The sequence below is a fragment of the Lacerta agilis genome, chromosome 3 (genome assembly GCF_009819535.1).
Source record: "Lacerta agilis isolate rLacAgi1 chromosome 3, rLacAgi1.pri, whole genome shotgun sequence".
Classification (NCBI taxonomy): Eukaryota; Metazoa; Chordata; class Lepidosauria; order Squamata; family Lacertidae; genus Lacerta; species Lacerta agilis.
This window is the reverse complement of record NC_046314.1, coordinates 101,570,466-101,584,440: the sequence shown is the minus strand read 5'-3', so window position 1 is coordinate 101,584,440 and position 13,975 is coordinate 101,570,466. Positions and strand designations below refer to the sequence as shown.

General features: G+C 45.5%; 1 protein-coding gene across 1 annotated transcript; it reads left to right on the top strand.

Annotated features, from left to right (window-relative positions):
• The first annotated feature begins 3,576 nt into the window (after positions 1-3,576).
• On the top strand, positions 3,577-13,880 carry GNMT (glycine N-methyltransferase). Its single transcript, XM_033144968.1, has 6 exons — positions 3,577-3,836; positions 5,368-5,495; positions 9,173-9,286; positions 10,008-10,150; positions 10,732-10,853; positions 12,366-13,880. Exons 1-6 carry the CDS (start codon positions 3,631-3,633, stop codon positions 12,535-12,537), a joined length of 885 nt encoding a protein of 294 aa, XP_033000859.1. The 5' UTR covers positions 3,577-3,630; the 3' UTR covers positions 12,538-13,880.
• Positions 13,881-13,975: the final 95 nt, after the last annotated feature.

Genomic DNA, 13,975 nt, shown 5'->3' with positions numbered 1-13,975 from the left:
CCAGAAAACGTCAAAAAAATCCATTGCCTATGAAGGGTCAGTGGTGACTTTGTTAATGCACATTAAGATCACAGGGAGGCCAACAGGACCAAAACCAATGACTTACCAGTAGTTGTGAGAAAGAAGGAAGGCAAGGCACAGGGCAGCTGGCTAGAAGCAGGGTGAGGTTAGTGGGGCAGGGCACCATTTGCCCCAATGGAACAACCTCCACTGTCTACAAAACAGCCGCACCAGTTCAGATTCCTTGGACAGGATTCACACCTTAAGGCTTTTACATCAGGCGTCCTTCAATCTACAATACTTGTCCAAGTCAAAATAAAGTTTAGCGAGACCGGGCTGGTGCCCAGAAATAAGCTGCTGCAGGGCAGGCCTGAAAGAGAGAACATAATAGAACACCACTTGCTTGGCACTCACATTTCCCAGACGAAACCACTCAAATGTATCAGCAGTGGTCTAATGATCTACAGCGCCTTCTGGATTACAACATTTGCCTCCCACAGCCCTCTGGTGCTAAGCTGACAGACATCACACCCCAAACCTAAAACAGCTGCTCGCCACCAGCGACAGACCCTTTAGTAGATATATGGGCAGGGGGAACAGCTCCTGTGGCAGGCCCAGATACCAACTCAGACAACTCAGGCTGTGTTTAGACATTTAAAGCCCATGGTTGCTCCCCAAATAATCCTGGGAACAGTTGTTGTTGTTGTTCAGTCGTTCAGTTGTGTCCGACTCTTCGTGACCCCATAGACCAGAGCACGCCAGGCACCCCTATCCTCCACTGCCTCCCGCAGCTTGGCCAAACTCATGTTAGTAGCTTCGAGAACACTGTCCAACCATCTCGTCCTCTGTCGTCCCCTTCTCCTTGTGCCCTCCATCTTTCCCAACATCAGGGTCTTTTCTAGGGAGTCTTCTCTTCTCATGAGGTGGCCAAAGTACTGGAGCCTCAACTTCAGGATCTGTCCTTCCAGTGAGCACTCAGGGCTGATTTCTTTAAGGATGGATACGTTTGAGTCTCCTCCAGCACCATAATTCAAAAGCACCAATTCCTGGGAACAGTAGAACTACAATAATGGATGGGGGGGGGGGTGCGGGGGCAAGTGCCACTCCAACAAGCACCTTTCCCCCCATTGCTCCCTAATTGCTGGGCTCCTGTAATTAACATTCATTTTATTTCACAGATCTTAATATGGAAGGGAAGCAACTCGCTGACGTAGGAATATGCTTTGCCCCTTCCCAATGCTTTAAGGTTTAAATAACTTTAAAGCAGCCATCCTGGAGCAAAGGGACTTCAAAAGGAGGCTGCCATGTAAAAGCATTTAACTACAATACCCTGAGAGTTCCAGTGCTATCACTTGTATACCGAACTGAGACAAAGGATTCCTAGCTTATTGTATATATTAATCGGCTTATCAGTGCCGGGGTATCTGCCATCAGAAATCACTGTCTGTACTTTCTTGTGTTCCATTTCTCTCTTACCTCATTTCTTACAATCCCCACCTCTACCCAACAAGGCATATATGCATCTGCAAATCCAGATAACACTCAATGAATCTATCTATCTATCTATCTATCTATCTATCTATCTATCATCTATCTATCTATTGTCCATGGAAACTTAAGCCATAATAAATTTGTTAGTCTTCATCAAGGTGCTGCAACAGGACTCTCTGGGCTGGTGTTTTGCATAACCTCCCTATTCAACTTGTTTCATGGATGATCTTGCAGTTCTGATTTGTATTCCTATAATTCAAAGGCACTCCCTCAATGCTAATATTTTTATCTCTCTCTTTTTTGGTTTCTCCAGTTCCTCAAGTGTTCTCTTCCAAGAACCAGAGCCACAGAGGAGAAACAAAACTGAGCAGGTCTTTAGTCACATGCTAGGCAGGGCTGGAAACGAAAGGAAGCAGGCAAACACTTGTCATATATATGTTTTTAAGCAATTACTACCGCATGCCATACATACATGGACTATATATGTAAATTGACTTCTAGTGTCATTAGTAATTGTATGCAGGCTATATTCTGTGTGATCTCTGTGTATTTAAAAATACAAAACACAAAGGAGGCCTGTGCCACATAAGACACGAGAAACACAGGAAGCTGTGCAGGTGGGAGATTTGTGAAAGAAAGTGATGGGAATGCATATATTTGTGATGAGAGGGGCTCATTTCCAATCACAGACCAATTTGCAATAGGCAGAGTCAACGCAATCTTATCCCCTTGTTCTGATTTTGGACTAGATCTCAGTAACAGGTAGGTAGCCGTGTTGGTCTGCCATAGTCAAAACAAAATAAAAAATAAAAAATTCCTTCCAGTAGCACCTTAGAGACCAACTAAGTTTGTTCTTGGTATGAGCTGTCGTGTGCATGCACACTTCTTCAGATCTCAGTAAGTTAGTTGAACAAAGGATACGATGGCTGTTCAAACCAATGTCAAGAAAAGAAGGCGCGCCCCACTTTTGGCTTTACTTTCAGATCAATGGCACTTTGGAACTCCCTTCCTAGTGAAATCTGGCAGGTGCCGTCACTGTTTTCTTTTTGGCACCTGCTGAATACATTCTTATTGAGTCTACCTTCCCTGGGAAATTTAGAAAAATTGTATGAGTTAATTTTTTTCTTAACATGGTTGTGACATGTTGTATGGCTAAATAAGCAATGAGCAATAATTTTATTGTTTTGTCCTTTTGGAAACAAGCGACATGGAAATCTTATGAAATGAATACATACATACATACATAATGAGAAATTATTTATTTAAATTGTATACCTTCCTTCACCCACGGATCCCAGCGCGGTTCACAGCATAAAAACAGAAGTTAAAAACACAAAATACATGATTAAAACCCGGATAGCTTCGTTTGGTTAGACGTTTGGTTAGAGCATGTTGCTGATAATACCAAGATCGCAGGTTTGATGCCCATATGGAACAGCTGCATATTCCAGCTTTGTGTGTGTGTGTGGGGGGGGGGGGTTGAAGGAGCCAATCCTCAGGGTCCCTTCCAACTCTACAATTTTATTCTCTCTCTCTCTCCCCCCCCCCCACCTGCAAATGCGTTCATAGGCTGCCTCCTATTTTCGATCTTGGCTGCATTTCTTAAAAATTGCGATATATGTGCACACACCCAACTCCTAGGGAACCCGGTCCCACCCCCAATTAAATATTTTGAGGTGGCCCAGCGGGTCTTACCTGTCCACCCCCCCCCCAATATTTTATTCAAGTCGACACCCCTGCACACATACACATACTTTATAGGGCTTCCTCGAGCAGGTGCGCAAGGGGTGCAGGTGACAAAGCAACACGAGCCACTGAGCTGCCGCCCTCCGGCTTGGAAACAGTAGACTGGGGGGGGGGGCGGCGCACGCAAGAGGGAGGAAGGGGGAGGAGGAGAGGCGGGGCCCGGCAGGGGTGTGTGCCCGGCGCTGCGCCCTTTGATTGGCGAGCTGCAGGGCCGAAGGGGCGGCGCCGCGCCTGCCCCGGCTGGGCTGGCTTGTTGTTGCGCCCAGTTGGCGGCAGCTGCCCAGACGCGGCTGCAGGAGCAGCAGGAGCTAGGTGCGCGCTCGTGGGTGCGCTCTCTCTCTCTCTCTCTCTCTCTCGTCCGTCGGCGCCCGCAGGAGCCTCTGTGCGCTCGCCATGGTGGACAGCATCTACCGGACCCGCTCTCTGGGCGTGGCGGCCGAGGGGCTGCCGGACCAGTACGCCGACGGCCGCGCGGCGCGGGTCTGGCAGCTCTACATCGGCGACACGAGGAGCCGCACCGCCGAGTACAAGAACTGGCTGGTGTCGCTGCTGCGCGCCCAGCGCTGCAACACGGTGCTGGACGTGGCCTGCGGCACCGGGTGAGTCACACAGCAGCAGCAGCAGGAGGAGGCGGTGGCGCTGGGTGGTGGATCATGACCCAGCTTGAAGGCCTGGGCTCCCTTCTCCCCAGGGGGGTTAGTGTCTCAGGGTCTTCTAATCCGGATCCACGCACGCGCCAGCTGATCAGGACCTCCCCCCCCCCCCATTGAAAGCACATGGCTCCACATCCCGCACCCAAGAATCCTGGGAACGACAACCCCCAAACTACAATTCCCAGCGCCCTCTAACAAACCACCACTTCCCAGGATTCTTTGAAGGCGTGCGCTTCAAACGCGTCTGGTGTGCTTTAAATGAAAAGAAAGCCCCCTACCCCGTCGCTTTGTTGTGGGAGAGGCTCCCCCCCCCTTTAGGAATATGACACCCTGTCAGTGTCTGATTTATGTATAGGCTAAGTAGGCTGACGCCTAGGTCCTTAGATGCACTTTCTTTAAGAGACAAGTTTAGGATAGAATCCTTTATTCCTATATTAGATGCACTCGAAGCCAATTTAAAAAGAAGTACTGTGTACAGTGACGTTGCACAATTGTTTTCCATTCTTGCTATTCTGAAACCATCTAAGCAGGAAATTCAGCAAGGTGTTGAACTGTTTGTTGATGGAAGTGTACCCAGAAGATAGGGACCGGAAACTTATTTAACTTTGCACTTTCAACTGTACGTGAGATAAAGCCATAGGCTTACAGCAGAGCACTCTCTGTCTCATACAGACCTTTATCAAATTATATACAAGGAAAAAAATCCAGGTGGCCTTTCCTAATGTGGAAGCAATATTGCGGCTATTTATTAGCTTTATGGTCACTAACTGCTCGGGATAGAGGAGTTTTTCAAGACTCAAAAGAATTAAAAATGAATTAAGGGCCACGATGTCTCAAGAGAGGTTTGTGTGCACTGACAAACTTAGACAAACAAATTTTGATGAAGTTTTCTGATGTCCTTTAGAGGAGAAATTGTGAACTGCAGAATTTTAAATACCCACCATCATCCTTTGGTTCACTCAATTTTGTTTAAAACTTCCATTTTCTTCTAGCCGTGAGGATGGGGGGTTGGGGGGGCCTCACAAGTGGAGTAGCTTAGGGTATCTCACCATCTAAATCCAGCCCTGCATGTGCCCTTTAATGTGCTGCGACCGGTTCCCATGCTCCTTGCTTAGCTCTCTTCTTCTTTCTTTATTTACCTCCTGTGATCATTTGACCAGGCAGGTTTAAAAATGAAAGTTTTCTTTTTGGTAATTTTAAGATTTCTGGAGTGATTATTTCTCATCTCCCCACTGTGAATACCAAGCACAGATGTAGGGGCACAGTTGGCAGGGCATGAGACTCTTAATCTCAGGGCCATGGGTTCGAGTCCCAGGTTGGGGAAAAGATTTCTGCATTGCAGTGGGTTGAGCCTTCCTACAACTCTGTGATTCTATGATCCGCTGTCACTACCGGATAGCAATGCAGGGAACTGCTGTTCTGAGTTTACCTGGGGGGTTGTTTAATCCAAATACCTGGACACTTTTATCTCTTGCAGTGTGGACTCCATCATGCTTGTTGAGGAAGGATTCAGGGTCACGAGCGTGGATGCGAGTGACAAGATGCTCAAATATGCCCTGAAGGAGAGATGGAACCGCCGAAAAGAGGACGCTTTCGACCATTGGGGTATTTTATCTATTTTTATTTTTAAAAATTCTTGCATCCCGCCTGCTTTTCAAAAGAAGCTCAAGGCGACTGACAAAACCAAGCATCGCTGCAATGTTGAAGTACGGTATATATAATTCCCCAACCCAACCTGTCATTAGATCAAAACGTTAACGCAAAATAGCAGTGCCCCAGTTGCAAAGTTCCCAAGCAGCTATCAAAATGAGAACATCCTGATAAACCTTATAATAATAGTAGAGGTGAAAAATAAGCACCTGAAGGTCTTTCTGTGTTGTGTGCATTCTGTTGTGTAGTAATTTTTGACAGCCACATTTTTAGCAGCTGTGTAGAACAGAACAGTGATGAGGCCTGGCACCTCGTATTGTGGCAGGGTGTTCCACAGGGTGGTCACCACCAGAAAAAAGGGCCACAGCTACCCATAACTCACAGGGCCTCAGAGCACGAGGAGAAGAGCATACAAAATAAAATCTCGTAATCGCTGGGGAAGACAAGCAACCGACCAAATATATTTTTTAGCTGATTTAACATCTGCTTTGTTGCATGTAAACAGATTTGCTTTGCTCCTAAAACCTATTGACAGATGCTTTCCCAGGTATGTTCCATGTGAAATAGCACAGGTTTAGGAGGAAAGGCAAGGTAGCAGTTTGATTAATAATACCCTTATTAATAATCTTAATAAAAGTGAGATAGAAATGTAATGAAAGGCTGTAACAAGTGGAGTATTTTCTGCCGTAACACACCAGGAAAAGAAATATCACCTCAAAGTGAACATGTGTACCTTTAAATCTCAATCCCATTTATTAAAATTTGCCTTGGTAGCTTAAAATGATAAGAGCTTCTGAAACTTTAGTTCCTTATTGCATCATACCATAAACCCCGGCTTCGCTATAAACACTGCTGTATTATTATTATTTTTAGTAATTGCTTGTGGTTTGCTAATTTTGTACAGGCAAAAAAATAAAATAAAAGGCTTGCTGCTGCAGTTAAGCCTTAATTATATGTAAGCTTCCTGCCAAGGATGCAAAACGTGTAAATCAGACTTGTGGCCGAAGCCAGTAACATCTCCAGTTGCTCTTGCCCTGGGTAGTTGAGGAGTCGAGTTTTGAACACTTCAAATAATTGGGGGTTTGAGCATCTCTTGAAAGTTCTGCTTACATTTGTTAGCAAGCAAGTTTATGTATATGGGCCGAAATATGATCAGTGCTGCTGATAGACATTTGCTATACCATCTTCATCATTATACTGAACATTATATGGCACTTTGTATTTTTGCACTTTGTAATTGCACTTTGTACTAGCACTTTGATGATTTAAAGCATATATAGGTTTGCCTCTGATGAAATATTTATAAATGCCCTTTGCATTATGATATTGTCAGTTTAGTTTCATATTTATACATTTGTTAGCAAGCAAGTTTATGTATATGGGCCGAAATATGATCAGTGCTGCTGAAGGAACTGGCGGAGTGTCAGTGCCGTAATGAGCTCCTTGCTGACACATCCCTTTTCCAGGACTAAACTTGGTGTGGTCGGGTGTTTGTGTCTTTGCCTGGCTTGTTTACCTGCAAAGGGCAGGAGGAGACCGACGCTAATCTCAACCCCATCTTTGGCCTGAAATAAGAGCATGGCGCCCCTCCTGACTTCACAATATCGTGTAATTATATGTGCACTAGAAAGAAAAACAGGGTTGAAAAATATCTCTGCCTATTGAAACCCGATCAGTGAAATGTAAACACGGTTGGGACTTTGTGTGATTTACGATATAGGGAGAGGGGAATAAATAGCACCCAATTCACAAAGATGTATGGCCTAGATGCTTAAGAAAAGAGTTTGACTCTTGGATCAATTCATCTACTTCAGCATTGGCGCTCACATGTACAAGCGTCTCAAATTGTCCCATGCTGTCTCTGTGATTAGGACAGTCTGTGTCAACAACTACCACTAATAATAAATTCTGTTCCGGAAAAAAGCAAAATTTGGCAAACTGTAAGTTACACAAATAGTGCATGTTCCCATAATTTGTTCTGGGCCTGTGATCTGCATGGCAATACAGGGCACTGAAGCTGTGCCTTAGTGCCACTGGAATTCTTACTGAACTCCATCTTCAGAGATTTCTCCAGATTTTAAACAACAACAACAAACTATTATCTGAGCTGCAGGGGTTAAGAACTTCATTTTTTCCTGTTTGATTATGAAAATCTGGAGTTCTTGAGTTCTACAGCTAGTGTCTTTTCTGCATTTGCATGGAAACAACAGATTTGAAACAGCCTAGTCGGTGATCTTCAGAATTCTGTTAAAATCAGATTTCCTATAGAGAAATGTCGTTGTCTGACTCCTTTCCTTTTGCCGGCTGGTCACAAGTGCCCAGCGCAGTTTTCAATGCATCTTCTTTTTAATTAGAGGTGATGCTGGCTTTCAGGTAGCTTCCTGCACTCAGATTGACCTGGGGCCAAATGGCATCTGCAAGTTGCATCATTTTGGGGGTATTTCCAGCTGATGCCAAGCTGGTTTGTCATGAGAACAGAACAGAGACATGGGTAACCCAGCTGCTGGGTTCTGGCAACTGCATTTGTGGAAAGCGAAGCGATATTAGCACCTGGGGAAAGACTAGCTCTTTAAGGCCAAGCTTTGGGTTTAATCTAATTTAGTAATTCTGTTTATGACCACAGCAGCAAATGAAAGCACGTACGAATTGGTTAAATGCTGAAACATCAAAGTAGGTGCTGTGAGCCCATGGGAGGATCTGAATGCCACACAGGAAAAGCTGGAAGATCACTTGCAGCTGGGAATTGCAAGTGCGGAGAGTGTGGTTGCGTGCAAGTCCTGCTTGTGGGTTTGTCTCTCAACACAATTCCCAGTACAAAGACTCTGTACTCTACCTTCCTGATCCAGGTGTAAAAGGAATACAGCATACAACCTCATATAGCCACAGCAAGATGGAGAGAGCTGGAAGTTTTCATCCTTGGCTGTTAAAGCCTATGCCAAAAAAAAAACACCCCACCGTAATACAGTGTTTCTCAAACTTGGGTCCCCAGCTGTTGGACTACAACTCCCATCATCCCTAGCTAGCAGACCAGTGGTCAGGGACAATGGGAGTTGTAGTCCAACAACAGCTGGGGACCCAAGTTTGAGAAACAATGCAGTAATCGCACTTTCAGTGCCAGTGTGGTGTAGTGGTTAAGAGCGGTAGACTCGTAATCTGGGGAACCGGGTTCGCGTCCCCGCTCCTCCACATGCAGCTGCTGGGTGACCTTGGCCTAGTCACACTTCTCTGAAGTCTCTCAGCCCCACTCACCTCACATAGTGTTTGTTGTGGGGGACGAAGGGAAAGGAGAATGTTAGCCGCTTTGAGACTCCTTCGGGTAGTGATAAAGCTAGATAGCAAATCCAAACTCCTCCTCCTCCTCCTCCTCTTCTTCTTCTTCTCAGCAGCAAATTGCAGGGAGAGAGAAACCTGGGGATTATTTTCATGCTTAGCACGTTGTATTTCGTAACAGAGAAGAGGCTTCCCAACTAAGTGACTTTTTTCTTTAACACAGCAAGGTGGCACTTTTTGCTTCTGCACGAGGAACGTAAAATCCTCCAGCTGCAGAAAATGTGTGGAGGCAGAGAGTTAGCCAGAGAAAGTAGAACTCTCTTCCATGTGTTCAATGCACTTTTTTTTTTTTTGTTCAACAGTCATCGAGGAGGCTAACTGGCTCACCCTGTCACAGGACCTAGAGAAGCCTGGCAAGGGCTTTGACGCTGTCATCTGTTTAGGAAACTCTTTTGCACACCTCCCAGATTTTAAAGGTGAGTGTTGCAAGGTTGGTTACATGCCCCTGGGGTCAGTAAGCATTGTCCAGTGCTACAGAAAGGGTTGAGTGACTGGGCCTTCTAGCCATGATGGCTGTGCTCTCCTTCAATGGTCAGAAGCACTAATGCGTCTGTATAGTGGTTGCTTGAAATTGCAGTAGGGGAGAGGTCTCTTGTGCTCTGGTCCTTGGGTTCCCCACAGGCTTCTGGTCACTGTGAGAACACGATGCTGGACTGGACGGGCCATTGGCCTGACCCACCAGGCTCTTACTGCATACTTTCCTTCAGAGCCCATTTCTCAGGCTACCCATAGTTAAGAAAGATGGTGGGCGACTGGGAAGTGATCCATAATGAATTGAAAAAAATGTTTAAAAGTACTCCCTCCCCCCTCCAAACCCAGAGTCCTTTCTGTTGGGGATAATTCAGACTGAAATTCCCAGATGTCAAAAATGGTTATTTATGTATGCCACTACTGCGGCCCGTGTTTTGTTAGCCCCAAAATGGAAAAAGAGCGAGGTCCCAACCGATGAAGGATGGCAACTTAAGCTGACAGAACATGTGTAGCTTGCGGACTTAGAACCCAAAACCCAGAATCAACATAGTCCTAGTTTGACGGCGAAGAAAATATATGACCAGTCCTCTCAGGTTTTATGCATATGTGAAGAATCTCTCTCTAGATGCAGTAAGGAATTTAATTCTTAGTTGTCTCTTTTCCTAGGTGACCAAGGTGCCCATAAGCAGGCTTTGAAGAACATTGCCAGTATGGTGCGTCCAGGTGGCATCCTTGTCATTGACCACCGAAATTATGACTACATCCTGGAAACAGGCTGTGCCCCTCCTGGGAAGAACATTTACTACAAGGTACTTCCTAGAAATAGGTCTTTTGCCAAAGCATTGCAGTAATAAAGGAAAAAACATTTCTCCAGCTTTCATGCTTCCAGCAATCAATTCAGACAGAGAACATGGTACCGTTCTGCATTGTACACCCCACCTTGAATGCAGCTCTAGGCCCCAAAGAGACAATTTAGGGGCAAAGAAAGTGAATCAAGGAAAAGGCACCTAGTAGTTATTTCCCAAATGGGCTAGCTTAGCACACACGGTGGATTTTACAGGTGGAGGAGACACAAGATATTGACCTGCATTCTGAGATGGTATAGTCTCATAAAGGACTATATGAAGTTATCTGGATGTTTGAGCCAGCATTTTGACCAGCATCTGTCCTGGGTTCATAATTAGAACGGGAATAACTCCTATGTGTATTTTTTATCTGTATCAACAATAGAGAGAAGGGAAGGGTTTTATGGGGAAGATGTGTCGATTGCATAGCCTGGACTAGGATTGTGTCGGGCTAATCACAATGAACTAGTCAAGAATGCGCCAAAAGGGGAAGGGAATTAAAACTGGAAGTTTATTTTTTCTCTTTCCCCTCACCTTTGTCCTAGAGTGACTTAACCAAGGACATCACTACATCTGTACTTCTTGTGAACAACAAACCGAACATGGTGACGCTGGACTATACAGTGCAGGTGCCACCCGAGGGGAATGATGGAAGCCCGGAACTAAGGTATGTTCTGTTCAGGCCTCATGTGCTATCCAGAGCCTTCAGCCTGATAGCAAATGTGGGACATCCAGCTATTTGGTAAGGTTGGGTGGGAGCTAACAGATGTCTGGGTCCAGATCAGCCAGGGCTGATCTGTTCTTGGGGCCTGCTACTAAGATCCATCAGATTGGCAGATATCAGAATCAGGGCCTTTTCAATGGTGGCCCCACAACTTTCTTCCCCTAGGTGCTTATGCCCTGCTCACTAGTGACTTTTCATACACTTTAAACTTTTACTTGCTGGCGTCATGTTTTACATGTCAGTTGGTTTTGTTTGTTTTATTGTTTGATATATTGCATTTATTAATGGTTGCATGTTGCCTTGTGAGGGTGTTACCCGAAAAGGCAAGGTATTCATTAAATGGGCTATCACTAGAAGATACCCATGCCATATCCAACCTCGTTGAAAAAACAGCTGCCAGCCAACAAGATTCTCTTCCTTCACATTGATTCTGAAAGATGGAATCACTGCAGATTATAGCCACGTCCAGGCACTTACCTGAACACGTGGCAGCTTAAATTGAGCAACACCCCAAGGCACACCAGCAGCTCTTCAGCTATTTCCGCAATTAGTTCAAAAGTATGAAAGAGCTTCTAAGACTTGTTCAATCTACAACTGTCCCTATGACTGGAAATTGTGAGATGTCACGGTTCCCGACTTAACAAGGAAGGTTTCTAAGTGTGTTCCGTCAAGTGTGCGTCAAATGCCTTCTCACCCCTTTGTGCCAACCACACATGCGCCTGTCCCTCACCCCTGGTTTAACATGCTTGGGTGTGCACCTCTGCCCCTAGTTTAACCTTTCGCGTTCCTATCCAAAGGTAAAACCCAATCACATTCTGTTAAGAAAAGGATGTTTGTGTAGGAAAAGCAATAACCTTGTGTTCCAACAAATATGCACGGCTAGAGCACAGCTTATCCAGCTTAGGGAGGATGCAGAGATCTTTGCATTTTTTTATTTTTAGCAATAAATCAAACTTTCTTCAGCCCAAGTGGTGGTGGGGCCAGAAGCAAAGCAAGAAATGTGACTTCTACCTTTGTACAGCGGGCTGCAAAAGTTAAGTTTCCTTCCATCCTGGCAAGCAAGAGACAAGTATTTCGGCAAGGCAAAATAACTTGGAAAGGTGTGGAGCAGGGCTAGTGATTGGTGTGGCCTGGATGGTGAGTCTGGCCTCCGGGTTGGAGATTTCTCCCTACCTGCAGCTTAAAGATTCTCAAGGTTGAGCTATCTCCCCACTGCAATCCCTTATCTCTGAAAGGGATAAAATGGGCTACACGGCCCACCACTGCAGTCACTTCCAAGGTTGGTGATGAAACAGCACAGAGAGTAAGTGTGGCACCCAAGATCTGTAGCGGGAAATTTAGCAACCAGAAAGCACAAGAGGATGCTGGATGGGTAGTTCACCTGCTGTATTTATACACAAGTGAGATTTCTGGGGGACAGCTGCTAACATTTCTTTTGTCTGTGTGTCTCACCAGCCAGTTCCGCCTCTCCTACTACCCCCATCGCCTGGAGCCTTTCACAGAACTGCTGAAAAACGCCTTCCAGTGCCCGTGTGAACACAGCGTCTTGGGGGACTTCAAGCCTTACACCCCAGGCCAGCAGTACAGCCCATGCTATTTCATCCACGTGGTGAAGAAAACTGGCTGAGAATTATTCCGCAGACGAATCCAGCAGGCGTAGACGGTTTTTCTTCAGCTGCTGGAGTGGCCAGTGGGGGTGTAAGCGGCAGTGAATGTGCATAAGAGGTACATGAACCAGAAGAGGAAGTACTTGAAGGAGTCTTTCCCTTGCCTTTTTCTAAGGGGGAAATCTAGTTAATCTGCTTTGGGAGACTGGAGGAGCCATTGCTCAAATCAGGGAGCTCTTGAGGGAAGAAGGTGGCAATGGTTTGCTTTGCATCTGAATCGTATGCAAGGTCACATGAGCTTACTAAACTTTGTTTCTCGATAACTTTTTGGTTTTTGCTTCTCTGCCTTGAGATTGCCTCAATGATTTGCACCGATGCTTGAAATTCCAAATGAATGTGGTTGTGTGTGTGTTTCTTTGGGGTGGGGAGGAGGGGTGAGCAAATACTCGTGCTTTAGCTACACCTGGAGTAATGGCCAGTTTGGGAACCTCATTAGTTTTGAAGGTGGCAGAAGAAAAAAATAGGGAAAAGAAAACATAGTATTGTCTCCTGAGCTGGAGTGTTTATGTGAGTGAGGGTAGCCATTGGCATGCAACCCTTATAGGGTCAGTTTGGGGGGGGGGGAATTGCCCACCTTTGGTTCTTGATGCTCACAGTGAGGAGACCTTTTGGCTGGGAATATCTTCCGTCACTTGAGATTCTGATGAAGGAAGAGTGCTGCAAAGTTCCCATTCATTTCAGCAGGCACTTACTTAAAATACATTGTGCCCAGAGATCTTGATCAGGGACAATTGGACTGAGTTAATGGTGGCACTGTGGTTAGCTTTCATGTATTTAACTTTTAGCACTTCCCCCAAAACATTTCTGGCAGTAGAGCCCCACCATCTCCTCCCCCAGTGTTCCCGAACAACTGGTAATACTCTATTTCGCCTTGCCAACAGAGCCAGAAAAACAGGTTTCACTGGGTGGTGTAGGCAGTGAATGAACTATGGTAGTAAAAGTTACTGGTTGAGATTTTACTTGATCTGGACCAGGATGAGGCCATGCTCTGTTAAGGATCAACTGGGTATTTTGGTGTTGTTGTGAGACCTGATACAGCTCCTGAAAACTTAGGTAGCAGCTAAGACAAGTGATTTTTAGCAGCATTAACTGTTTTGCCAGTATGACACAGACAATGGTAACCTCAGGGCTGGATGATTGATTACAGCGTGTTGTATGTGGGGAAAACTGTCTGGAAATCTTCGTTAGTTCAGAATACAGTTGCTTGTTTATCACATGAGCAGCCAGACAAAGAAATTCAAAAGAATGATAAAAGCTGCTTTTTTGAGTTCTTGTGGCATGCAATAAAAGTTTGTGGACACTTTGCTGCAGTTTTACACAAGACTTTAGGCTGCCAGCCTGAGCTGCCTTGCTCCATAGCTGGGAAAAGGTGATCTGAATCGCCTCCCCTGGCAAATG